The sequence below is a fragment of the Hippoglossus hippoglossus genome, chromosome 14, assembly GCF_009819705.1.
Source record: "Hippoglossus hippoglossus isolate fHipHip1 chromosome 14, fHipHip1.pri, whole genome shotgun sequence".
Classification (NCBI taxonomy): Eukaryota; Metazoa; Chordata; class Actinopteri; order Pleuronectiformes; family Pleuronectidae; genus Hippoglossus; species Hippoglossus hippoglossus.
The window spans coordinates 10,681,857-10,708,947 of record NC_047164.1 but is presented as its reverse complement, the minus strand read 5'-3'; the positions used below and the strand labels follow the sequence as shown (position 1 = coordinate 10,708,947).

General features: G+C 42.1%; 1 protein-coding gene across 2 annotated transcripts in view; it reads right to left on the bottom strand.

Annotated features, from left to right (window-relative positions):
• The window catches only part of jade2 (jade family PHD finger 2), a 162,436-nt gene that overhangs the window by 116,669 nt on the left and 18,676 nt on the right, over nucleotides 1-27,091 (bottom strand). For both annotated transcript variants that reach the window (XM_034606899.1, XM_034606900.1), the window contains exons 2-3: nucleotides 20,963-21,026; nucleotides 15,597-15,682 (exon numbers count right to left, since the gene is read on the bottom strand). In XM_034606899.1, the coding sequence (XP_034462790.1) occupies nucleotides 15,597-15,682; nucleotides 20,963-21,026 (150 nt within the window). The remainder of the gene's footprint in view (nucleotides 1-15,596; nucleotides 15,683-20,962; nucleotides 21,027-27,091) is intronic.

Sequence of the window (27,091 nt, the reverse complement as noted above, 5' to 3'; positions counted from 1 at the left end):
AAAGAGAAATAACACAACTAAATGTACACTCACGTGGGGACACTCACACACACATGCACACAAGCATATACTTGCACACACTCACACAGGTGCACATGCAGCCTCCCGCCCACATAACAGACCTTGTTATTATGATGCTGCTGGGCCCGTTTCCTTGACGCACAGTGACAAAGTGCTTCATGAGCCTTTTAAAGGCCAGCTGACATCACACACACACCTTCGTTTGACTCGCTGCTGTTTATCTTAAAAAACAATCAGCCTTGTTCGTGGACGACTTTGAAAAGGATGAGAGCGCTGACAAATAAAAAAAAGAGAGGGAGAGCGAGGAAGCTTCTCTTTCCCTTCTCATGCCGCTGTTATTATTAGACTGTGAAATTCTGGCAAGGCTGCCTTCGCTGTGATTACGGATGCGATATTTATCAGCCCCCCATAAGGTGCAAAAGGCCCCATAAGGGCAGTGCGAGTTCAGCTAAATTTACTGAAGGTACAATGACAATGTCACATTAGCGCAACATCCAACTACATCAAGCAGCACAAAGCAAAACATTATTATAGTTTTGTGTTGATTGCCAAAAGGTCACTCATAACTACAGTTGCATAATTTGTATCCAATAGTGATTAACTTGTGTAAAGGAAAGGTGAAGATGTTTTTATATAGTGGCTGGTGTCTGGTTGTCATGGTGATGCTGCAAGCTTTCCACTGAAAAGACATCAGTCACAAATAGGGACTGTCAGAGCAGGGATGGAAAGATGAGTCTGGTTTTTATTTGGATGCTGGTTAATCTCAATCCTCAACATGGTCTGATAGAACCGGACCTGAGCAAACCAGCAGTCCCACTGCAGATCTGTCAAAGATGGACACCAATAATTCATCTATTGACCTTTTTCTGAATAGGACGTTATTTGGATTATGATGTTATTACATTTTTACATAACAGCAGTTACAGAGCAGTCTGATTATGACGTTAAGTGACTGCATGATAATGTCGCAATATTCTGCAGAAATAGGAGGTTATAATGCAGTTAAGACGTATACATGTCTATATAATGCGACTAATGTCAGAGTACTCCACATGTCTGAATCGAATACTGCTTATTCCAAGAATGACATTAAAATGCTGTTTACATGCAAGTGTCTTATTCTGAGTATTGTATTAATCTGGTTAATATTATAATATTGGAGTCCATGTAAACATTGTCATTGACGCCATTCAAAGTCAGTAAACATCTTCACATGAAGCATCTCCTGTAGTCAGTAAAGACCCTGAATAATTCAAGTGATGAAATACAGAACAGAATCCATGCATGATGTCATGTTGTATTCTCTGAGAGGACCTAAAACAAAAGATGTTTTAAAAACAAGAACAGAGCAGAAAATGCCTGAAAAGGTGCCAAGTACAACGAAAGCCAGAGTTTGCTTACAGCTAATTTTCATCTTCAGTCCCTGGGCAAGAAAATGTAAAAGAGATAACAATTCAACATTTAACATCAACAACTGACCAAATATATGAACAATTCATCACATAAAATACACAACATAGTCTCTTGTCATATATTTCTTAAAAACGGTTGAAGAAAAAGGTCAACGATCACATATCTTGGGCCATGTTTTAAGTGCTGAGGTTGAAAAATTTTGAGTTTGGAGAGATGGAGATGGATTCGAGCATTTGTTTTTAAAAATTTGGGAACAGTTGGTATAAATGCGAAAATGGATACCAAGAAACAATAAAGCATTTCGGAAGTTAAGTAGAGTAACATTTCAAATGTATATAACATAGTAGGGGCGTGGGATTTTGACATTGAAATACATTTATAGGAAGAGGACGACAACATGACTCTGCTGAGTGAACTGTGAAGACCTCAGACACCTGCCTCAAATGGGTTTAAGAAATAAAGATTTAATATTTTTAAATAACCGACTGAAAAGAACGGTAAAAAGGAGCACATCTACACAGACCTGCATAAGAGATAAGAGGAGAAAAGAAACTCTGAGGTAAAGAGGAGAGAGGAGAGGAGGAGAGGAGAAAAAGAAAGAAGTGAGAGGAAGAAGAGTTTTATCCCCCTCCAGGCATCATGGCTACCTGGCTCTCCACAGTGCGTCATGGCAGATGTCGACTCTCAGAGAGCGGAGGCTAATTTTAGCAGCCACATCAGAGAACAGGGACGGGCTCTAATGATTGGCTGCTTGGAAGGTCCACAGGACTCAGGAAGGCGAGTGTGTGTGTGTGTGTGTGTGTGTGTGTGTGTGTGTGTGTGTGTGTGTGTGTGTGTGTGTGTGTGTGTGTGTGTGTGTGTGTGTGCGCACTGAGTGGGTGATTAAGAGTGAGAGAAAGACGGAGAGAAAGACGGAGAGGGAAAGGGGTTGATGAGAGAATGACTGAATGAGAGAGAGAGAGAGAGCAATTGTGTGTGATTGTGTGTGTGTGTGTGTGTGTGTGTGTGTGTGTGTGTAAGACAGAGAGCGACGGGAGAGCTCAGTGTTATTACAGTGACTCAGTGATTTCAACAGAAACACACACCACCACACTCCAACACACCTTCTCTAACATGCATCAAGAATCTTACAGCCTTTGTTAAAACTACAAATTTGACACTACGTCACGTGCACACGTAGCCCACCTGGTGTGATACATGACCTTCCTCCAGTATTGTATTCATGGGGGCTCTTTTTCACAAGGATGATCTCAACCAGAAAGATTCTCGGCAGACTGCACACCTCCTCCAAGGCCAAACAATCCTAAATGTCTGTCTGGCTCTTATAGAGAAAAATCTGCACCAACTTGTACAAACTCATTGATCTCAACAACATAAACTTGTATGGCTGTTTACGTCAAGATCCACATATTATTCCCTAAGAAATTCAAGAAGATGACGAAAGATCTCATAGGTTTTTACCATCCTCTGCAGACAGAAGGGATACTGAATACGTGTCTTCCCCCTTACCGGATGAAGTGATTCATCTGGAGATTTTCTATTTTCCTGTTCTTCGATTCCTCCAGCAATGTACTCTTTGGTTTCCTTGCTGTCTCTGACATGACGAACAAATGTGAGAATACTGAGCTAGCCTTTTCTTTAAGCTAGCTGCTAATTTTGGCAACGTTTCCTGTGACGCACGTCTCAAACACGACACACCAAAGTTAGATTGTGCAATTTCAGGTGTTCTCAGTGCGCTGTGGTTATAGCTTTATTCTACCTACAAAGATTCTGTGGGAAATATATCATTCTGTTACACTCACTTCTGAATCACAACACTGCACTTTACCATCTTGTTCATGTTTATTTTCAACAACTGCAGCAGCCATGTTTTTCTTCATCATGACTCAACAGGCCTCTGAAAAATGGCCACCTCTCTCCCATTTATTTCTCTCCTCAAACAGCTGGACAGAGAGGAGGAGAGAGGGAGGAGCGGTGAGTGCAAGAAATGGGAATAGACATGCAGCATCTTTAACAGACAAGCAGCGTTGAATAGGAAGAAAAGACAACGGGTGGAAGAGAAAACATTTGGCTTGTCTGACACCTCTCAAAAGCTACCGTTTGAGAGAAGAGGGGGACAGAGAAGAGATAAAGACAGGATGTGAATGAGAAGAGGGCAAGCACGGAAGCTGAAAGAAGAAGGGATGCTGGAGAGAGAAGAAACGCAAGAGCAAATTCAACTGGCTGGCATCTTCTGCTGCTGTTATCCAGGAGAGGCCTTTAAGAGCTCATATTTCTCCTCCATATTTTCTCTCTCAGAAAAACATGCATAACAAAAGAAAAGACGAATAAGGAAGAAATGTTTGATTCTAGTTTCTAGCAGAGAAACTGTCCCCTGTCTGCCAAGTAACTGCCCAGAGAACATAAACAAGATGGAATTAGCACATACCTCAGGTAGTCTGACAGTAAATGTCTATGGCATTTTAAAAACTTGCAAAGCATCTACTTTTACTGTTCATTCCCCCGGGACAAACACTTTGTATTTCAAACAACAGCGACCATCTAATATTCCTAAAAAATTATGGAAAATATAGCTGCACGAAAAGAAGTATCCATGTGGCTAAAATAAAATAAACACTACTTTAAAAAGTTTAAGTGCAATGAATTAAAAACTCTATGCTTCTCAAACTTCCTAAAAACATGGACATTGAAATTAAAAGTCTTATCAAAACTATAAAAAATGGAATCAAAAAAATTGAAATCCATACCAAAATGGTTATAATGATGCAAACTCTTTGACAACCCACCTGTGATTTTAGCGCTGAGCCCTGAAGTGCAATTCAGACTTTTTTCTTTTGCACTCCTTTCTCCCCATTAATGGCGTCAGACATCGTTCTTATGGCAGCTTGTTCTTTGTGTGAGCGCTGCAGAACAGACACCATGCAGGGCAACAAGAGCAGAGGCCTGAAGAAACCTTTCAGTGCGCTCTCACTTCACCCGGCTTCAGCTCGGGACGGATGAGAGCGAAAGAGGCATAAAGGCAACAGTGGAGGGAGTCGCCGTTATTATGCGGAAACATTATGTGACGCCAAAGTGAATCACTCGCACTGACAGCCTTTACCGGCTCGCCACTTTTCAAACAACACAAAGGATTTGATAGGAACGTGAAAAGGATTTCCTCTTGCTCTTTCCGACAGTCCCCTCTCCTCGCTTAGAGCTGAAATGTTCACATCCGTAGCTATTAGCTTAGCTTCATACTGCCGCGCTCTGAAAAGGCACTCAGCCTACAATTTATGCCCCTCATTAGCGTGAGACGAGACAGTGAAAAGGTCCTTTTGAGATTTCCCTGAACGCCAGCTCCTCATCACAAGCCCTGGCCTGAATGATGCGTGGAAAGCGGTGGCGCTCCCCTCCACGCCAAGGGCAGGCCGAGTGCCAAGGCTCCACTCAAAGGTCACGCAATTAAGCTTTGTTCCCGATTCAATAAGGCTTTGACTGACTGACTGTGCTCCTCCGTTTGAGCAGATGTGATTTTTGGACTCTGGCAAGCTCGAACTCGTGCCCTTGGTTCATGTTCACAGTCAAAGAAGTGAGTCAGAGTTAGACAGAAGAATGTCAAAGAAAAAATAAAGGCAGATATGATTATCCATGTAGTTAATCTACAAATTTGATTCACGTATCAATATTCAGGACATAAAGTATCTTAGAGGTTAATAAGGAAGCTGGATTTTGAGCTACAGGCTGTCAGGGAAGAGCACTTCTCCTCAAATGTCCTTGAGCAAGGCATTTAACCTCCAATCTTCTTCAGTGAAGCTATTAAATATGTCTAATGTGAAAGATGGTCACAGTACTGGGCAGCTTGCACATGCTAAATCATGTATTAGATGGATGAAGAGCACAGCATTTCAGATATTAAAAGGTGTAACGGAGACAAACACCCACCACCCACATTTTAGTACAAAAACACAGACAACCGGATTGAACATGAGGCATGTAGCCCCCAGACTGCTCCAGCAGACCTGCTCAATAGATGCTGGGCTTTTACTCAACAGTTCCCAGGTGTGAGCGTGTGTAAAATCGTGAATTTGAGCTGAGATGTTACCCAGAGAGGGCAAACATGCTCAGAAACCCCCCCCCCCCCTCTCGATAAATGACTGTTAAAAAACTGGGTCACTGACAAGAAAGAGTGAAGGAGACTTAAGACGCAGGGGGGATAAGCCAATTTCCCCCCACAGAGGCTGATGCAAATATCATTCTTGCGTGTGGCAGGCTCCGGCGCACGATCTGGTAAAATGGCAAGGAGAGGCTGTGGGGAGATGTGACCCAGTTTTTGAGATGCGTGGCTGAAGAAAAAAAACACAAACAACCAAAACAACTACATGATTAATGCCGCTCCGCTCCGCCCCGTCTGCGTCTGCTGCAACTTGAGTCGGTTGTCGTGCTTTTCATCTGCAGGATCTACTAGTAGGGAACAAGAAAGTTGACTAAATGGAAGTCTGTCTGTCGCTGCAGGTGCAGAAGCTCAGCAGCTTTACATCAAGAAGACATTTCAAGCGAAAAACATCAAAAAAGAGAGACAAACTGTCTGATCTGCAGCTCGTTTTAACCGACCTGCAGTGTCAGCTGGGGGGTTTCTGCCACATACAACTATATTTTCAGTCAGTTTTTATTTACTCTTCTTTCACTCCTCTAAATTGCTCTGATGTTCCAAACAGTTTGGGCTTAACACAACACCCATTAGGTGCTGTGTCAAGCCTAAACTAAACACTACAGCTGCTTTCAGACATGCACTGATCTGCTCCACACATTTTCTTGATCTTGTCCTGCCAGCCCTGAGTGAAATGTCTGGAGATTGTCCTGGTGAGTGAGATGGCATGTCGATGACGTTTCTAACACACGAAACTGGAACAATACAAATATCTCAGAATGAAAAGGTGTCACACACGTAGAACAAGCCGACAAAGATGTCAACTTGGAAAAACAAATATATTAAAGACTTTTTGGTGGTAAGGGTTGTCAAGAAAAATGTGGAATTTATATGTCAATTCCTGCCTCCTGCATGATTTACACAGGCGCCACCCCCTCGGCTGAATGATCCGAACACTTCCCTGTTGTTGGGATCGTGTCTGACTATGAAAATCTCCTGCTGCGTTCTTCATATGTGAAAGAACAACTCCAAAAAAGTCCAGACCCAATTTCTGTATATTCTCTGGAGTTCATATCGAAAAATGGTTGAAGATAGCGACAGGTGTTGGTCTGCAGTCTTATAATAACACACCAACTTGTGTGCTAAATCCACATTAACACCCACTCTAACACTAAGAAGGTTCTGAGTCATCTGAAGTAGCCACCAGTCATTAAAGCATCAATTTCTAAAAGGGAGAAGAAATCCACTGTCAGACACTGTGATATATCATCAGTCTGTGATGCTCAGTCATTTTCAACACGCTACTTCACTGTTTTCCTCCCTCAGTCTGTCTCACCTGCTACAGTTAGTGATTCACCACATTCAAAGAAATCCCTTTAAACACAGAACAACTCATCTATCAAGGCTTTTCTGACTTTCACTGCTGAATGTCAATGTTCATGGTCCAGATAGATGCTTTGTGGCATTTGATTAACAGTCCGTATCTTTGCAGTCGACCACTACCAAACATTTCCTTACTACCAAACGTTTCTTGCACAATCTTTTCTGTCCTGATACTTAAAGATAAAGTATTATCTTATTAAATATGTTCTTATCACTTATGAAACCAATGCTAAAGTATAAGTTGCTTGATGTTCCTTATTTTAACACAGGCAACTGGACTTCTGATATTCCCCCTCTAGAATGACACACAGCCTAAAATAACCACTTATTGCAACTTTATTGTCGAAAACTCAGATTCTTTTCCCTTTAAGTGACTCTAGTACTCTGTCGTACATTGTGGTTGTATGGAGACGGGATTTTAATGTGAAGAAAATCATATCCAAGAGTTCCATCAAAGTCATGTGTTGCACGATGCCTCAGAACTTCTCGAATTGCCACTGTCCTTGAAAACTGTTAGTCGGTGTGTGTGTGTGTGGGGGGGGGGGGGGGGGGGGGGGGGGGGGGGGGGGGGGGGGGGGGGGGGGGGGGGGGGGGGGGGGGGGGGGGGGGGCGCAGCAGAGGCATGCAGAGTTGGCTGCGTTTGGGAAGTGATAATGACACACAAACACTTTGAACAGCACAGATACTGAAACCTGCACCGATGAAACAACCACTCTGAAGCACAGCAAAAAAAAAACAAGAGCAAAAAAAATAAATGTGGAAAATATGTTTCTGTGCAACAGTTCTAATTATCCAGAGCTTTACTTTTTGGTGTCCATCAATTAGCAGCGTCCTTTCCTGATGATCTCACTGTTTTCATTTCTGTCACACGCTGTGATGTTCTTTTTTCCCCACCGAAAATCTATCCATAAAAAATCCAAAATCCATTTAAGTCTTTCTCAATTTATTTCTCACATGCACCACTCGCCTGCCATCTTCATTTCTCCTGTGGATTTCTCCAGCCCACAAGGTACAGTATCCAACGCTTTGATGTGCAGCCATGAACCAGTCACACATGACTGCAAATACAGTATGTGGAAATGTGCAAATGTGGAAATATGGGCGATCTACCCATGAAAGACAAACACACAGACTGACACACATATACTCACACACAGGTGATGAGTAACCAGAAAACAAACACACAAATGATGAAGACCAATGATACACGCAGACAGGAAGGAAAAATAAGTGCTCATGGGTGCGCAAATATTAATTTCCCTCTGCAGACAACGCAGACAACACACACACACACACACACACACACACACACACACACACACACACACACACACACACACACACACACACACACACACACACACACACACACACACACACACACACACACACAATCTGATTATTGTTTATTTTTTCCCAGGAAGTTTTCCGGCCAGTGAGTCGACCACAAACGTCACAGAACTCATAGACAGAGGATGACAAGTACAACATTTTACGTTTTAGGCCACAACTAACTTACATCATCCATGAACATTTAGCAACTTTCTTTAGTTTGTTTTCTTAGTTTCAAAACTTAGACCTAAGTGTTTTTCACCTGAGGACAGATGTGTAAAACATCTATATCTTACATAGAACATGACAATATGAGAGTGTGACCATCAGTGGAATCCATTTACAGGTGAACCCGGTGAGCCCGGTCTGCAGGTGCAATGGACTGTGACGTAATTAAAGGGCGAAACAATGACTTTATGTATTTAAAGAGCAGGAATCACTGATATGTTGAGAAAACAAAGAACCTGTTTCCTGGAAATTTGTGATCTGGATTCACTTGAAATCGGGTTATTACCACCGCCATGGTTGTTATGTTTTTATTGCCTGATTATTCAAAACTACACAACTTGTGGAGGATGTGTCATGAACCAAAGAAGTATGTATTAAATTTTGGAGCCAAGTCGGATTAACTGGCGGATCCAGGAATTAGTTTTTTCAATTTCCTTAATATGCCAGATAGGGCGTTAGCCTTGGCGGAGGTATGTTCAGCTATTTCTCAACACAGGCCAAAGAGCGTTAGGTGATGAGGAAGCTGCAAGCTGCTTTGGTTTGATTGTTCTTTTAGGTTGAACCACACATGAGCTTGATTCTTAGTTTAAGGACAAATGTGTCAAACAAAGGCCACATGTTCATAAAACTACTCAAATCTAAAAGGGAAAGGACACAATCACTTAAACTCTAGTATTTACTGTCCATTTATCAATTCACCGTTTCTTCCACCCTCTGTTTATATTCAGTTAATCATCATTTATTCTTCCATCTATGTATTTTCACTTCTTCATCCATCTTTATCGATGCGCTCCACCCGTTTCTGTAATTCTCCATTCATCTATTAACCACCTGCAGACATCATTCCCTGCCATCACTGCTCCCTAAACCATATTCTCATCATCCCTTTGCTAAAATAACCTGTTTTCAATGAGCTTCACAATGCACTTTTTGTTTGGCTTTTTCTGCTCAGATTTGAGCACCTGGCAGGTGAGCAAGAGGAGCAATACTGACAGTTTAATAAAAAATTGTTGGTTTGCTCCGTGTGTATGTGTGAGTGTGTGTCTGTGTGCGCGCGCTTATCTAGCTGTTTGCATCTAGTTGCCATGGAGTTTCACAGCTGTTTCTAGCACACTCTAATGAGCTACAGCAGCTGCTAGTCTGATAGGACACACACACACACACACACACACACACACACACACACACACACAACACACACACACACACACACACACACACACACACACACACACCACACACACACACACACACACACACACACACACACACACACACACACACGGTCTTGGAAGTACAACACTATTCCAGAGGATGAGTACTTAAAACTTCTTGCATGGACGCTGGCACAAAAAAAAAAACACGTTTCCAGAGCAGAGGGTATCGTCACTTTGACAGTGATCCACCGATAACATCTGGATGAAAACGCAGCTGCCTGGGAACAATGACTCTCAGCTTCACATAAAAGTTGTTAAAAACCACTTGAGAATGGTTCACGGAATTCGCCAATGCCCCGAGGAAATTTTCCACTGTCTTAATTTGATTGCAATATTCCTCTGACAACTGCGAGCAACAAGGCAGAAGACGATCAGGGGCCGGTCAACAGACCTTCCATCATTTGGCTGCGGTTCTGAAGATTGGCGCTGAATTCTAGGAAAGCCTGGGAACCGACAGTAACCAGGCTTACTTTCTTTTAAATCAACTCCACCTTCTACAGATTACTAACAATTATTGATAGCCACCGATTGCATCCAGAGTTTAACCCATTCACCTCTTCTGAAACCCATCTCCAAATATTAAAGAGTGGAGGAAAAATCCTAGATTCCCCTCCAATGTGGATCTGCTCCAAAAGTTAATTCGCTCTTCCTTGGATCAAACCCCACTCTTTCACCAAGTTCACCCTGTTTGAGTCAATGTCTAAAACAATGATGCATTAACACGACTGCAAGTAACCACAGAACAAGATTTACGCTATATTTGTCAAATAAACACACAACGCAGCTTAAAATAATATTCAAAGACACCTGTGTTTACGTGGCCATGTTACAAAGGGGATCGTACCCTCCACAGATGTTCTGATATAGACAATAACTACACAACAACTCGCTTCCACTGAGGCAAAGCTGTATAAACACTACATGTACACCACAAAATGTACAAAAAACCAACACGACATGCAAATTCCGTTGTTTTTTTAAATTCAGAATCTTGGTAGGTTTCTGGTTTACTTCTGCAGGCCCTGCAGCTGCATCTCTCTAACACACTACATGCACACTTGACTTGCGCCTTCACACACAGACACACACATACATTTACATTCTGTTATACTGTATAATATGCATGAGTACACAATGATGCTACAGAGAATGTTTCACACCTGCTCAGCCATCATCTTCTTTGGCAACACCCGTCAATACCACTTCCTTCCTCCCATGGTGCATTGTGAGATGCTCCCAATAACACTTCTTCACCGACTTCCTCTTCTATGCTTCATCACAATTAAGATCTTCGCTTATTGAGATACTTGTGTTTTTCAACAACAGCACTGAAATGACAGCAAGATGCCTTAAACTAGTAACTACCAATATCATTTCATGTCAGCGTGGGTTCTATTATACAGTGATTTCAGCAAACAAACACAATACACTATAAATCTGAAGATTCAGGCTTTGCTAGTCATTGCTCACAATGGAGGGATGTGTTCAAGGAAGTGGGGAAGAATTTCAAAAACTACCAACCAGCATCATCGAAAGCCAGTGGTAAAGCCTGCCTTGATTAAACACCATTAAAAAGGTCAATAAAAAACTTTATTTCTCAGCCTGAAGCAGAAAAAAACCATGAAGGAAGGAACACTAAGAGAGCTCGAATGTTCAGTTTTTATTGTAAATCATTGCCTTTGCCCTAATGTTCATCAACATAAAAAAACTCATGTAATTGAAATGAACTAAAAACTTTGACAAATGTGCTTTTTTTTAAAAGTCATATTCGGTTTCCAAGGCAAAAACAGTTATTTGCAAACAATGCTCTAAATGTCTCAGTTCTGAAATGGTGTCATCAAATGTTTCAGGGAATGAGGCCATTTTCAAACAAAGCTAAGGTTCTCGACAGTTGTTTCGAGGGGGCCTTTGATGGTGGTGACGCAGTTAATGCACTTACTGTACATGACTGTGCAATCATATTTGTTCTTCTTTGTTTTCGTTTCCTGTCATTCTGTTGGTTCTTAACTGCTGCCCATAGACTCATCAACCACAAGACCAAATATGAGCTGTATGCATGCGCACTGTGTGTGTCAAAGACTTCCTGTTTGAGTACAAAAAAAATGTAAACCTCCCAAATCTCTGTTCTCATCTAAAATGAGATAAAAGCAGCTTTACAGAAAAGGAAGCGTTTGACCATGTCCTTCCTCCGCCAAGTTAAGCCCTTTAAACCACTTCTAAGAAAAGTCGGAGCTGCAGTGAAAGACTCGCAGCGGCGCAAGTAGAGACGGCACATTTTTAGAAGAGAGCTACATTGTCATTACAAGTCCACAGTGTTTACCACTCGCCACACCTCCATTTAGCAAGGGCGAGTGTCATTCCATAAACTCGTGACCCACTGTTCAATCATGGTGATTCTTTACAGTGTTAAATGTTCTTCTTGACTTTTCTTTGGTTTTTGTTTCCAATTTTGACTTTCAGTGATGTTTGGCTGCCAATGTCCAATTCTGTAAACTCTACTTCTAATACGCTACAAGATCTGCCATGTTTTTCAATGAAACCGGTCTGAATTCATGATTCATGTGCGAGTGTGTGTGATAAACCTGCAAACCAGACCATCAGCCAAGTTAAAAACCTACTGAAATTTTGACAGAGCACTGATATGTATCAACCAATGAAGCCTATGGACTTCTATTCTTGCTGATGAACTAGTTCAACACTAAATGCCACATGTAAATGTGACATTTAACATTGGTCATTGTTTCTCTGATCTATTGAATTTATCTACCGCTTAGATTTGAAGAAAGCCCCGTTTTTCCCTTTTAAATCGGTCAGGTCAAACAAAGACTGCACAAACATGTCAGCTCCAGCTAAGCACTGTCAGTAAAAACGTGGGTGACATTTAATCATGGCCTTTTGTCCTGTAAATCTTACAAGTTGCCTCAGGACACCTCACACACTGACGACACTTAGCAACACCTCTGGATGAAGCGCTGACACGTAGTCAATTCGTTTTTGATTTAACTGGTATTCTGGCAGAAGGACAGTTTCTGTGTCACTTCTACAACATGTTGACAGACGATGAGTTGCCCTGAAGGAATATGAGCAGCTACCCAATTAACATACAAATAGATGATGAGTCTTAACTGCACATGGGGTTAAAAGTGCTTATACATGTCCCTCTTTCTGTTGCCCAGGGCCCACTGCCTCACAAATCAAGAAGTGTGTGTCTTTTCCATTACTTTGTCGGCTCAGTAAAACTAATTGAAGGAAAAGAAATAAGGGACACTAATACTTTAACATCGGCATTTGAAAAGATCTCCGTCCACCAACGCCTCACTTTTGGAGAGCAGTCATGTCGGCCATCTGTATCGACAGCGTATGGTCCACACTTAAACACAAACTTCAAACTAGAACAGGAACAGCAGCGCTTCTAAAAGTCCCGGAAACTGTGTGGTGGTTTGACATCAACATTGCGAAAGGGGTGCGCTTTAAATCTAAGATGTATTGGTGTGGACAGTTCCAAACAGTCTCAAAGCCATTCATGGGCCCTCCGTTGTACACACACAAAATAATAGAATTAGTTGAGTCAAGAATGAAAAAAAGAGGTCGAGAGAGTTCCTCAAATCCTGCCAACTTTCACACCTCCACACATGGTCAGTCACAGATGCAAACACGCCTGTTAGAGTCTTCAAAATGTGGGTCCAAATGCTGCCAACAAGCCTCCACACTATTAAACAAGTGAACAACTAAACTAAGCCAAGCTGCCAACCTGCAGAACCAGTGCTCCAGTTATAGTAAAAAAAAAAAGCCCAGAGGACGAACTGAAAGCTGTAAGATCTGTCACTTCTCTCCAGGAGCACCACGACAAATGCCAGCCAACTTTGTTTATTCATCGACTGAGAGCTTTTCCTGATACCAGTTCAAATGCAGCTGCAACACTCGACTTTAAAAACCTCTGTCAGATGTCATTCGCCCTGTTTTCTTTGCTCGACCTTTCCCATCACTCACTGCTTCCAGAAAAGCAGAAAAACATCATCCTTCACAGAAGAGCGGGGCGCTCTGGAGTGAGAAGAGGAGTCAGCTTCATGAAAGGGAACGTGGCCCCTGGCTTTTTCAGCTGAGGCCCGGGTCAGAGCGGAGAGCTACAGTAGTAATTACCGAGAGACTGATTGCTGACAGGACCTTCCAACAGCCTGTGGTTAAGTGGATGGAGCTGAGGGGGAGGAAGCTTCAAATGCACAGGAATGACAGACGCTCCGCTGATGACTTGTACTTCGGGGTGGTTCGGGGGCATGCATGCCATTTCGCTTTACTCATTTCTCCTCTCAGAAGTTACATAAAACCAAATCATTTGAGCACGTCTTACACTTATGAGACTTTTTGACAAAGCAGAAATGAGAGCAAATTACTCACTAAATGGCATTCGTTCATTTTGTAAAAAGATCTTTATTTTAAGTGTCTCATTAAACATCCTAAGAAGTGTTTTTCGAGGCTGTTACCTCCTGTCATTTATTTGTTTTAAATCAGCGCTGCTAATTTCTGAGACTTGATGTAATTTGTTCCATGTTATTTTTGGAGTGAAACGATTCAAAACAGCAAGTTGTCCTTAAACAGATTTGAAACCACTTCACTGACAGAATGAGGGATGTGTGATTGTGGCAGGCAAGGCATCGCCACAACTGGTACGGCGCACTGTTTTTCCAACTGCGTTCTGCCAGCTTCTTGCCCAGGGTGGTCATTTGAGAGCCCCTGGGAACGTTCGTCATGACCATACGGATGTTCTAACCTGGTATTTTAGCAAACCAATCTGTCCCGTCCATGCGCCTGGTTGATTTAGCTGTTGTGACGGAGATGGCTGTATTTACATTGGACAGTCGTTGTAACAGTCAAGCACTGATATATAGCTCCAGTGGCTGGAATACTGCTTTGGTCTTTAAACTAGGTAGAGCAGTCTCTTTATCTATTTTTCTATTTGCATATGTTTTAATAGGCTGGATTTTATTATTTCAACCTAGTAGCAACTGAGCTTCTCCAGAAACCTTAAGGATTTAGTGTTTTCACACCTAAAAGTGCTGACAAGGTTTGTGTATTAATTACATGGTGTATATTTGATCTGGTTAGTTATGGTTTCACTTTGCAATGTAGGGAGCACACTTAAGATGTATGACATACGTACATTGTGTTGTCATCACCTATGAGGGCTGCTTCTACCTATACTTGACATTGATTGTTTGTAGGCAGGCGTGTATGTCTGATGTCAGCGTGTTGTCAACCACAGCGTGGTTCAAATGCACCATATGAATGTCTTCATTGTTCAAACATCATATCATCGGAGGTGAAGACAACAAGAAATCCTGCAAGCCTGGACAACTCAATTTCTGGAGAGACCAGTAAGGCTTCAGATATTTTTTCTTCCTCACTATTTAATGCTGTTTCAACATCCTGCAGTTAATGTGAAAGTCCAAAGTATCCTAAAAGGTCACACTGCAAACAAACCGAACCATGGTTCAGTCTGATCCGGATCAAGACCACCTCTTTAGGTGGGACTAACTTTTGGGCCGATGGTCCAGGGCACCTTTCACCTTTCACACCTGTTATTTGGGTTCAGATTAAACTGGAAAGTACAGGGTAGGTGTGACAGTGCCCTTAGATGAGCTGCTTGACTCTTTCTACATTTCATTAACAAGGATCATAGAAGATGCAGAACATTTCAGCAACTTGAAAAAAGCAGAGAAAATGTTGGCATCTGATCAACAGCCACAATAAATATCTGTCACCAGCCAAACTGAAGTGGAGCAAAACTGTGAGCTTGTCATGGCCGAACAAGAGGCTGGGTTTCATTAAGCTCACTGTATCTGCCTGAGTCACTGACCCGAGCTGCCACACTAACTTACCTCTGATGGTTTCTTGTGCTGGTGGCGAACCCATGTGCTGCTGGTGCCCATATTCTTGGATGACCTGGACCACGAGGTCACCTGACCTGGAACAATAAAAGTAGACCACAATGATGACTGCAAATTATACAAACAAATATCTTTTTACAGTATACTCAGCGTTCTTGTGTTCTGTGACAAATTTGTCTAATCTGACCCTTTCTTCCGCAAGCTCGTGACACAGTTGTAAGGACAAAGTGTTTCAAATCTTCTGGAGCAGAGCACAATGAGAACATAATCTGTGTTTAATTTGTCAAGAATGTGCATTCATGAGTGTAAATGCTGATTTAAAGTGAGGAAAATGAAGAACAGGGCTTTGGCTGGAGATCAAGACTTCTTGTACACATCAAGCGCTCAAATTCACCAAAAAGAAAACTTTATTGTCCCGTTGGAGGAATCTGTTTTGCAGAGAGGGGGTTTGCAGAATGAATATGAGAAGAACACTCGGTCTTTGATTTGGTAAATTATTACAGAGCAAAAAGCTGAAGTTTGTAAATTAGCACATGGTTTGGTTTGAGACTTAATAGAGAAGAAACCAAAAAAAACAATAACCGTGGCATTACAATCACTCCAAGTCAGACCTTTAATTGAAGCAGACTGATGAGGATCTATTAAGGGGTGTAATAAGTAATGACAGTATAAATAGCCTCTAGTTAAGCAGTTATTCCACGGTGGTCCTTTACAAGCTCATTAATACAGAATTTAATGGCAATTAAACTGACAATGGCGCCAATATCCCACCCACTGCTTCAATCAGAGGTCCTTACTGTGCCCATGTATATGAACGGAGGCCACGCTGCTATTGAGAGAAGAGCGGGAATGTGCGTAATATCATTCACGCTGTCATTCTATATTATTTTAAAACCTCTGCAGCAGATAAAGCCAAAAGCTCAATTCCATCTGTGCACTGTGAAGGAGGCGCCTATTAAAATTGCATCACATTGGTAATTAAATTACATCACAATGGCATAATGGAAAACAAATTTGCCAACACTGTGTAATATAGCACATTGTAACCATGACTGTGTGCGTGCGCGTGCGGGCTGCCTCCCACTCAACATATTTCCCTCGCCACCACAGGAGAACTGCCACCGCGCTAATTTTACTTGTGACGTCTGAACAACTAACAGCGCCGAGGGCAGAGCTGCTGTCAGGCTTGTCTTCGCAATTACTGACTCCCGCTCCCGACACACACATACACACAGTATATAGAGCTGCTAACACATACATGTATTTGCTAGATATGAATGTTCATATTCACCCAAAATTTGGCCCACTATCACTCATTCTCCAATATATTTGTTGTACAGTTTTATACACTCACATAAACACACAGGTTCACTGCCACAGCATGACAGGAAATATGAATCGACAGCCATGAGTGGGTAACAATTTGAAATTATTCCCCCACTCAGCTGCTCTCAGACCGATAGCAGATTTTTTAAAGGGCGATAAAATATTACTATAGATTGTGGGAGAAAAAAGCCATCTTCTATTCTGAGTGGTGGCCTCCAAAGTGTACCACCTTACAGACTGTGGTGGGGTGATGTGTTGCAGACTCTCGTCAGTGCAATAACAAACACATCAAAATCCAAATGCTGACACAGTGAGAGTGGCGGTGGCATTTTTAAACACATCTCAATTTGTAAAGCTCAACACTGGGAGAGTTTGGAGTGACGTGTTAGACAGCAGCGCTCTGCACTGCCATCATCAAAACACCACAGAGACTCAAGAGAATCTCTGCCAACAAGCTGTGTGTGTGTGTGTGTGTGTGTGTGTGTGTGTGTGTGTGTGTGTGTGTGTGTGTTAACAAAATACTAGGACAGTGTGCTAATCTGCAGGACATTTTTGAGTATACTCAGGCATGTGTGTGTGTGTGTGTGTGTGTGTGTGTGTGTGTGTGTGTGTGTGTGTGTGTGTGTGTGTGTGTGTGTGTGTGTGTGTGTGTGTGGTTATATCCACACGCCCCACGTGAGGCAGCTGCACCACCGCTGTGGCCAGATAACCAAACGGGTTGGAAGTTACCATTGCGGCCGTGTGTTAATTAAAAGCCCCGCTTGGTGCACGGCATCCAAAATTATCATGGGCATCCTTCAATTAGAAACCTGATAACCTCCAGTCAACAGATGCAGTCGTAGCCCGCACAGCAATGGCCAGGGGAAGCTAACGGCTAACAGCTAATTACATGACCGACAGTATGGCCTTCAGCACAGGGTGGCTCAGTCAGGTCTAAAAAGACAGGCTGTTAAAAGTGTTGTAAAATACATTTTACACGCAGACCTGTGACCCTGTGCGAGGTTGTTTCTACCTCTGGTGGCCCTGCTGCAGTAAATGGGTGCTTTTATTTCCAGTTTACATCCCTGCAATAGACTGAATTAAATTAAACTAGATCAAATTAACTTTTTAAATGAGAAATTGTGCTTTTCTCGTTTTCCTTTACTCTGTCTTATACTCTGTCTTTTTGTGTGTGTAAAAGGTTTGTAAAGTTTAAAAGCCCAAAAGGAGCTCCTAGTGCTCCTGAAACGCCTCATCAGTAGTCCACACCATCAGAGCACGGTCACACATACGCAAGAGTTGGCGTTGGCAAACCTTCGCCTCCCATTCACATCCAATCTGTGCAAGCGAGGAGGTGAGTAAAACATTTGCTTCCTGTTTGGGAGGCAAATCTCAGGGTGGCATCGCGTAGAGTTCAACTTTGGTGAACTTTGACCTGCTGTATTCGCTTTGCATACGTGTGACCTGGCCCTCGTGATGCCGTATATTTGAATAATGCCGGCCCAGCGGCATGACTCTGGCATGTCCCCTAACAAAGCCAGACAAAGTGAGAGAGAGAGAGAGACTAACATTTCCTACACAGTCTGAGAGCTGCCGACCGTGATCAAAACAGACTGGGCTTTATTGGGAGGGGGGGCGGCTTGAAGAGACTGTTAAAACATATAATATCTAAAACAGCTGAGACATTCCACATCATAACAGCTTTAATATGAGAAATGGCTTTAACACTGAAAAAATAACATTATGAATGAATTAGATTCCAGAGAAAGAAAATCACAGATGGAAATACTTCATTAAAACACTGCAAAAAACATTTCAATGTAGAAATGTAAGACTCTTTAATAAAGAGGCAGATTAAGCCACTGTGCTTTAGTTCTTTATTTTACAGAAACAAACATTAACTTTAAGTGAAGTCTACTCAACAGTTTGTTTTCCATCTCACTGATGGACTTCATTTCCTGTCTATTCTGACCTGACAGTGTCATGGGAACAGCCAAACAATTATATTTGCGTGTTATTGTAAAATGCAGGCCACAAAATGCCAAGTATTAGTCACGTTGAGCTGCCAAAAGCCAAGAAGTATGATTTTCAGAATGAATTCAAATCTGCTAGCTGTCTTCAGTGACTAAATCTTCAGGTTTTGAGGAGAGTGATCATCTCCGAGAGCCAAGTGCACTTGTGTAGTAACACTGTGCTGCCGTTTAAAGACAGTTTATTATCAGATGATTTTCCAGCAGACACTGCCAGTGACGGTACTGTGTTAAACCGGCCAGATGTTCCCACCATCATGCGGTGTAGCACTTAATGTCGGGCTCAGTGGTTATTTGAGTCGGGGTCATGACTGTGGGTATATCTGCAGATCCCTCCGTCATCTCATATCTGTTTATGAGTCAGCATATTAAGTGCATGCTACAAAGGAAAGCACCTAAAATAGGTTAAGTGAGAAAAGGCCACACTGAATGCAAAATTTTTATTTCACTGATTTTGCTGCCTCAATCTGTGTCAATTGAGCAGCTCATGAAGCAGTCACCTCTGAGACTGTGCCTGAGACCGCCACAATCTGAACGTGGGGAGTTCAACAAGCGCAGTACAGCTGCTACTGATAAAATCAATCTTCAGGTCTAATTGTTTTATCAATAACGTAAGCGTTGAAGATATTTTATGGGAAAATAGAATTACTGCCCTGTGATTGTATGCCTCCAGTAAACCAGTGCAGTTTCATTCCACATATAATTAGCTTCCAGAGTCATATGAGATCACCATGACATTTGACAACTGAAATCTAAATCAGTTCATCTTTGAGTCCAAGTGACAACTGGCAAAATTTGAAGAAATGTCATGAAGACATATTTGAGATATCATGTTCAAGAGGCCAAAAAGATATTTACCGAGGCCACCATGGCCACCAAAATCGAATCAGTTACCCGTGAGTTTAAGTGAATATTTGTGCCAAATTTGAAAGAAGCCTTCTCAAGATAACACGTTCACAAGGCAAAAAAGGGTAGAGAGGTCACAGTGACCTTGATCTTTGACCTACAAATTCTGAGTTCAAGGGAATGTTTTAACCAGATGTAATGAAATTCCCTTTGGATGATCCTGATACATATCGATACCAAAATCGAATCGGGTCATCATTGAGTCCAAGTGAATGTTTGCACCAAATTTCAAGAAACTCCCTCATGGTTTTCCTGAGATGTCGTGTTCACAAGACCAAAACCATGCTTTGACCACTAAACTCTTATCAAGTTCATCCATGACTCCAACTGAACGTTTGTTTGTTTTTTAAATCGGCGAGATATCTAGCTCGCACGAATGGGACGACAGATGGACGGACAACTGGAAAACACAATGCCTTCGGGCAGTGGCTGTCACCAGCATGGAAACATAAAAAAAAATGTATAAGTCTAATTGTTCTATTAATGACATAAGAGTTGAACATATGGGAGAAATATGTTTAACAAAACAACAACAAGCAAACAACAGCAACAGGTGGAGACAATGTGTTCGACTGATGTTTCACTACAGAGCTAAAGTAAATGCAGCCAAACGCACACATTTGAAATGTCTTACCCAAAGAAAGCAGAGCGTGGTCGCAGTCTGTGGTGATTTCACAGAAACTCATCATCAAGTAACAAACCACAACTCCACGCCTCCTGTGTTTGTTTTTACGATAAAAAAAACTTAGATTCTGTGTCCATGCAGCATCAGTGATAAGACAGACTCTATGTGTTGTTGGCCATATTTTCATAGTAATACAGAAACTGGAGACAGATCACGGCTGCACAGTCATTTTTATACTGTCGCTGTTTTCAGGAAGAGGATGTCTTAATGAGCAGAGGAGACAACGGCCGTGACACTGGTGGAAAGTCTATATGGAGAATATATGAATATGAGAAATACCCTGCGGGAGTTGACTAAAATCTGGGAGTTCACTGTTCAGCAGCAGCACGAGAACTCACTTTACTGACACTTACAAGTTTCCCTCTCTCTCTAACACACACACGCGCGCACACGCACACACCCTCCCTCCCTCCCTCTCCCCCCCAACTTACTGTCTGTGGTGTCAGAGTCATTGCTGCTTGTCGAGTATTTTCTCCTCTTCTTCTCGCTCTCCATCTGTCAGGGAGGGAGGAATGGGGGCAACAGAGAGAGAGGGAGAGAAAAATGACGAGTTAGAAGATGTTCACCATGAAAACACAAGTGTTAATGAAATAATGCACTGATGGCACCAATCTGTCAGAGGCTCCAGCAGGCAGCCCGCCAGAATAAACTGACTTGATCGCTATTACATATTAACGCTTCAGACTCGCCGGGAAGCTCACAATGATACAGTTGTTCTGTTCCTACACATACAGTGGGAGTCCTTGTACAAGTCGACTGTGAACTCATCCGGCATTAGAGCTGTATTCACTGGAAGCTATTGTGCAAGTCCCCTTTTAATCCATCTGCTGCAATACTGTTGCTGCTTCTCTTTTCATTTTATAACAGATGAAAAATGAATCAAACTCCAGCTTCTCTCAACCAGCTAATAACTCAGATTCTTATTGAAGCGCTAAGCAGCAAACGAAAGTTGTTTTTTGTCAGTTATTTCCTGAAAGGGGACATAGAAAAAGCAACATCTAGGGCGAGGACATTTTTTAATAGCCAAAATTTTGTTTACTTGCGATTTTGTCCATTTAATACTGAGAAAAACTGACAAAACTGCTTGTTCTACAATCCAGCTAGATCTGTACAGAATTAAATTTGTGTAAACTGTGTGCGAAGTTTTGCGTACAGGCTACAGTGACTTGTAAAGTTTTCACTCACAAAAATACTTTTGTAAAAACCTGACATTTACTTTTGAGCTTATCTAAATGGTGTTTCATGGGGCAATGCATAACCTGAATGGCAATGTAGTCATATTTCTTGCAGTCATACAGTATAGGGATACAAAAATCCATTACACCACTATTTGATGTCGTGACGTCATTCGCACCATATGATCTATATATGGTAAGTCTACATATAGGATGCAGAGGATACCTTGAAAAGGCATTTTCAAACAATGCATGACATCATATCCTGACTTCACTGTGACCTTTTCATGCACCACATCACTTATAATATGACATTATATGATGGGGAAATTCCACCATGTTTCCTCTTATTTGATAGCATGCCGAGAAACACCGTAATGCATCGGCAGAAAGATCAGCAGAAGATTGTTGGCAAGCAAACATGGACCTAAAAAAATGAGTTATTTAAAACTCTGCTTTGCAAATGTGTAATGACAAAGTGAGATACATTTGTGAGACTTCAAAACGCACTATGCATTTTGATGAGCAACACTGACCGCAAACATAACACAGCTCAGTCACAATAAAGCATCTACTGAATCGACTGCCACATCTTTATGAATGAGTCTCCATCAGGGACCAACACACTTGAAGAGCATCAGGAAGTTAGGAGGATGTATAAAAAGTGAGGTCAGTTGAAAGGAAAATGTTTCTGAAGTTAGTTAAATGCCACATGGAAAACCCCAAAACACTTGCTTCTTGTTTAACTTGCACTTAATTAAACTTTGTATCACACCTATTTTCCAAATGTGACAACGAGGCGTGATGTGATGTGTTCATTCTAGAAGTGTTGCACAGAGAATACAATTTCACTTTGGTTCACAGGTAACGACAGCAGAAAGCTAATTTTGCCAGCGGAGGATGAGTATCACTTCAGAGACAGAGAGAAGAGAGGGGGAAACCTGACCCGAGAGGTGGGAAGCACAGATGAGGAGCGGCTGCTAATTTATCTGTTTAGCATATAGATACCTAGAGAGTGTCTGATTCAATTTTGTGTCCAGAAAGGGAGAGAGACAGTGAGAGAGGGACGTTGAGACTGAATAAACAAAAGGAGACGTTACGGGCAAAGAGCTGTCCAAGAACGAGTCAGAGAGACAAAGAGGGAACCGTCAGAGAAAGAGGAACGGAGTGCGTCAGAGAGAAAAAGGTCAGAAATAACCAAAGAGGAACTGTCAAGAAAAAGCTTGTTAGAAGGCACATGTGGGACAAAACGGATTTGAGATGAGAAAGATGGACCAGGGTGGAGAGAAAGATGCAGAAACAGAGGTCTGACCGACACATGAGGGCACAATTATTTTCACATAGGGCTGGGAAATAACACAATAACAATAATTATTGCAATACAATTTTATCCCACTGCAATAAAACAAAATAAAACAAAAGTTCCGTATTGTTTCACAGAAATTTTCATTTTCTACCCATAAAGAATCATTCAAATCCTTGGCAAGGTGTACCAATACAGATATCAGCATCTGAAATATGTAGTGATCCCGAATACCATGTCTTACCAGCTCAGTATAAAAGCTTCTCCCAGATAAAACTGCAATTTGTTATTGGAGCGGTACTTGGAATTGGCCAATATATACAAAGTTCAGGTATCTGGATCGGTTATTAAGGGGAAATGGTATCAGAACATCTCTTCTAAAAGTCAGACTAAACTTGAAAGAAATAATGTGAAATAATAAATATAAAGCGGAAGGTAGAAAACAGCTGACGGATTCACTGGTTAGCAATGTGTGTTTTTCCATCATCAAATGCTCCAGGAGTTCTAGCAAACAACGGCAGAGCCATGGGTTATGACGCAATAACAAAAGTGACCAAAATGAAACATCACGTTACCTTGAATGAACTGGGGATTTCTCTGTGTTTGAACATTGTTTGAAACATTTTGGATAATGTGAGAGGACAAGTTAACAAAATATACAACATGGGTCCAGTTGATTTTTGGATATTTCAAAGAATTGCTTCATATATCTTTAAGGAAACAAGAACACCCTGATCATAACACAACTGAATAAACAGCCAGGAGCAATGACACACACACCCCGTGATCATGATCACCACGATGCTGTATTATGATTCAATGTGGAACTAATCTTTCTTGCAAACACTTGGGGGTTTATTCTAATAAAGTGCCCCTGAATAGGATTAAAGTAAAAAAAAAAACAGATCAAGGACGCAAAATAGTGCAAGGATGCAAAACAGTGCAGCCTGAGGAAATGTTTAATCTCTTGTCCTGGTAGACAATATATAGAGTGCCGCTAAAAATAGGGAAAAGGAGGGTGAGGGTCTATCACGAGAGCATAAAGCTAAAGAGGCTGCAGCAGATCAAAAAGTCAAAAGGAGGTTTGGGCGTACTGATACACTGAGGCAGGAAAACCAGAAGAGGAGGTGGAGGAGGTGGGTTACAACCTTCAGTGTGGGGAAACAAGATTTATGTGGCCGTAAAACTGGGCTATTCCCTCGTATCCGGGGCTCTTCCAGCACCTCGGCCTCCGCGACTGCCCCGCACACAGTTAACTACTCTGACATTTATGCTGACAGAACAACACAAGCGCTTCTACCTCGGACTATTTCCAGTCCCAAGTCCTGCCATCATACACTCTCACCTCTTTTTAGTCCTATCCCCATCCAGTCCTCCCTGTCTTACAATAACAGGGACACAGGGAGTCTGTTGAATAAGGTTAAGTACATTATTGACTCTCTCTGCCTTGCTCGATTTTCTCTCCCTCCATCTTTCCACCTCTTCCCATCTGTCCAGCTCTACCTCGTCGTCCTTTGAGGAGATTGGTTAAGTACATCATTGACTTCCTCCAGCTCTGTCTGTCTGACTTTAAGTCTGCACGCTTGGATCAGTCTCAGGGTTTCCCCTCGCCTATTAAACTCTGAGGCGACCCACTTAAACCACACTCAGGGTTGTTTTTTTTTGTTCTAGCAGCCCAGTCATTCTTATTCCTGACCACCCAAAGGAAAATGTGAACACAAAGCGAAAACTTGACATGACATTTTTTTTTTGCAGATTCTTTACACCAGTTTCCGAATGAATGAGTCTGTTAGAATGATTTCCAACAACAAAAGGAGTCTTGCGGCAGCAACACAGGCGACGAAAACACAAGACGCTTTTGTGTGTGATCCAACCAACTAACTGACTGAGCATAAAAATGTTCATCTGAAATATCCACCCAGGTGTCGCCCACAATAGTCTGTATTTATACCTGTGGCTGCAGCTGTGGAGGGTTATTTCTCATGATTAGTTCAACAGAGCGGAAGCACCATCCATCAACACGACATGTTTGATTTGTTGCATCAGATGTAAGAAACTCTATTTGAAATCAGGTTTATGAAAACCATATATCACGACCCGTGAGGCCTTTTAAAGGCTTCAGAAATGTTGTACAAATAAACGCTTTAGTTTGTGAGACAAGCAATTGTAACTCCTCTAGTTCCTCCGTGGCTGTAAGGGTAGGACTTGTCTGTTTTCTCCTCCAACAGTGTTTCCAGGTTGACTTACAAACACCATCAAATATCTGAAAGAGCTTGAGGGTGGGAAACCTGTGGAGTCGCTGACAGACTGCATGACAGAGTTACTGGTTGGTCAGGTGGTTGGTTGTGTGAAGGTGGAGGGAACGACAGCATGAACTTCACACCAGCGCCAAGCCATTCCAAGGAAAGTTTCTCACCCAGCTCCATTGCAGGTTTATTAGCATATTGTGGCCCAGCTGGAAGATAACACGCACAGTGATGATGTCAACGGTCAGAACCCAGACCAACAACGACAGCTAACAGAGAAGAGCAACGCCAACCTGGCCAAAACAAAAGATGAACACTGTACTGCTGGCTCCAGAGCAAGGGTCAGGCATTGGCAGGTGCAATGGTTCTCAGTTCCTGAAGAGTCACAGAAGACATGTTGGTGTGTCACAGTACAGCAACATTTCTTCTTCTCTGACCCATACCACATCCTTCCACCGGGTTTTGTGGTAATCTGACCAATAGTTTTTGGGTAATCCTACTTACTCACAAACAGACCAACTAACAGGAAGGGGTGAAAACACCACCCCTAGCTGACTAACCAACAGCAAGCCAGTGTTGCAAGGTCAGAATTGGTTATAAAATCCAGACTAACTTCTACCACAGGCGTGTTCACTCGACTCCTATGTTGGTGATTCACATGTGTTACATGTACAGGCTGCACTTTCAGCAGTGGCGGCAGCACATTGAGGTTAATGGTTCTGTATTGTGTTGCAAGATTGTGGACATTTCTATTGTGGCTTTTCTCTAGCTTTCAGAATTGTTACCACTGGACGACAGCCAGCCCTCAATGATTTGCTGTATAATCTTGGTTTTTGTTTGTTGTTGTTTTTATGACAACAGTTGGGGAGTCATTTTGATTCTGGTTGCATTGGCTGCATCACTTTTGGTTCCACTCTCAGCGTTTTGGTTGTAAAGCTGTTCTTCGGTATTCTAAAAGCGCTACTTTCGAGCAGAAGCCAAAATACTTGGCTGATTGTACACTTAGTCAGAAGGGAAAATGGAAGTATAATGATTATAACGATTTTCTCTCTGTGCCGCACCATTTCTTTTGCATTGCTTCCACTTTTCTTGCTGTTTTGAGCAGAGTGGAGAAACCACCACCAGCCGCTCTGGATAATTTTGGCTGCTTCAAATCTACCAGCAACTTTCACAAAGAAAATTCACAATGATCCCATTTTTCTGTGTAGCTGTAATGATTACTGATAATTGTTTCCATTATATTTTTAGGCTGTTGGATTTAAAAGAGAAACTTTTATTAGAGTTATTCTGACTGATAGATTACATCCAATTTCAGTTTTTACTGGCTGGGGTTCAGTGTCTCTGTGACATGCAGCCGTCATGGGGCCTGAACCTGTAATTATGAGCTGACAGGACAGTCTCTCCATCTCCTTGCTCTGGTGGCAGCTCCACATTTCTGAAAGTGTGTGTAAGGGGAGAAACCAGTGGCCGGTTAAAGTGAAAGAACTGACGGTAATTGGAAATGTCACTGTATCTCCTTAAAAATCCCCCTCCCTCCCTTTTGGAGCCGGATCACCTACGGCCTGAGGAAGACTAACAGCTCTGCAACTGCCAAGAAAAGTCTCTAAGTTCATTTTCTCCATCACTCTGTCTCACTTATTTCCTCTCTCCACCTGATATCTTTCCACTCTATCCACATCCTTAGTTAGCAGGTCGACCGTATGTCTCTCTGTCTCTCTCTCTCTCATGCAGTACACACAACTCCATCTCAATCAGTCCAGTGAACCAGAGCCCGGACTTCAGATTGAGATATTTCTCGTTCTCAGGAGAGATGGGAGTAGGTGAAGGAGAAAAGAC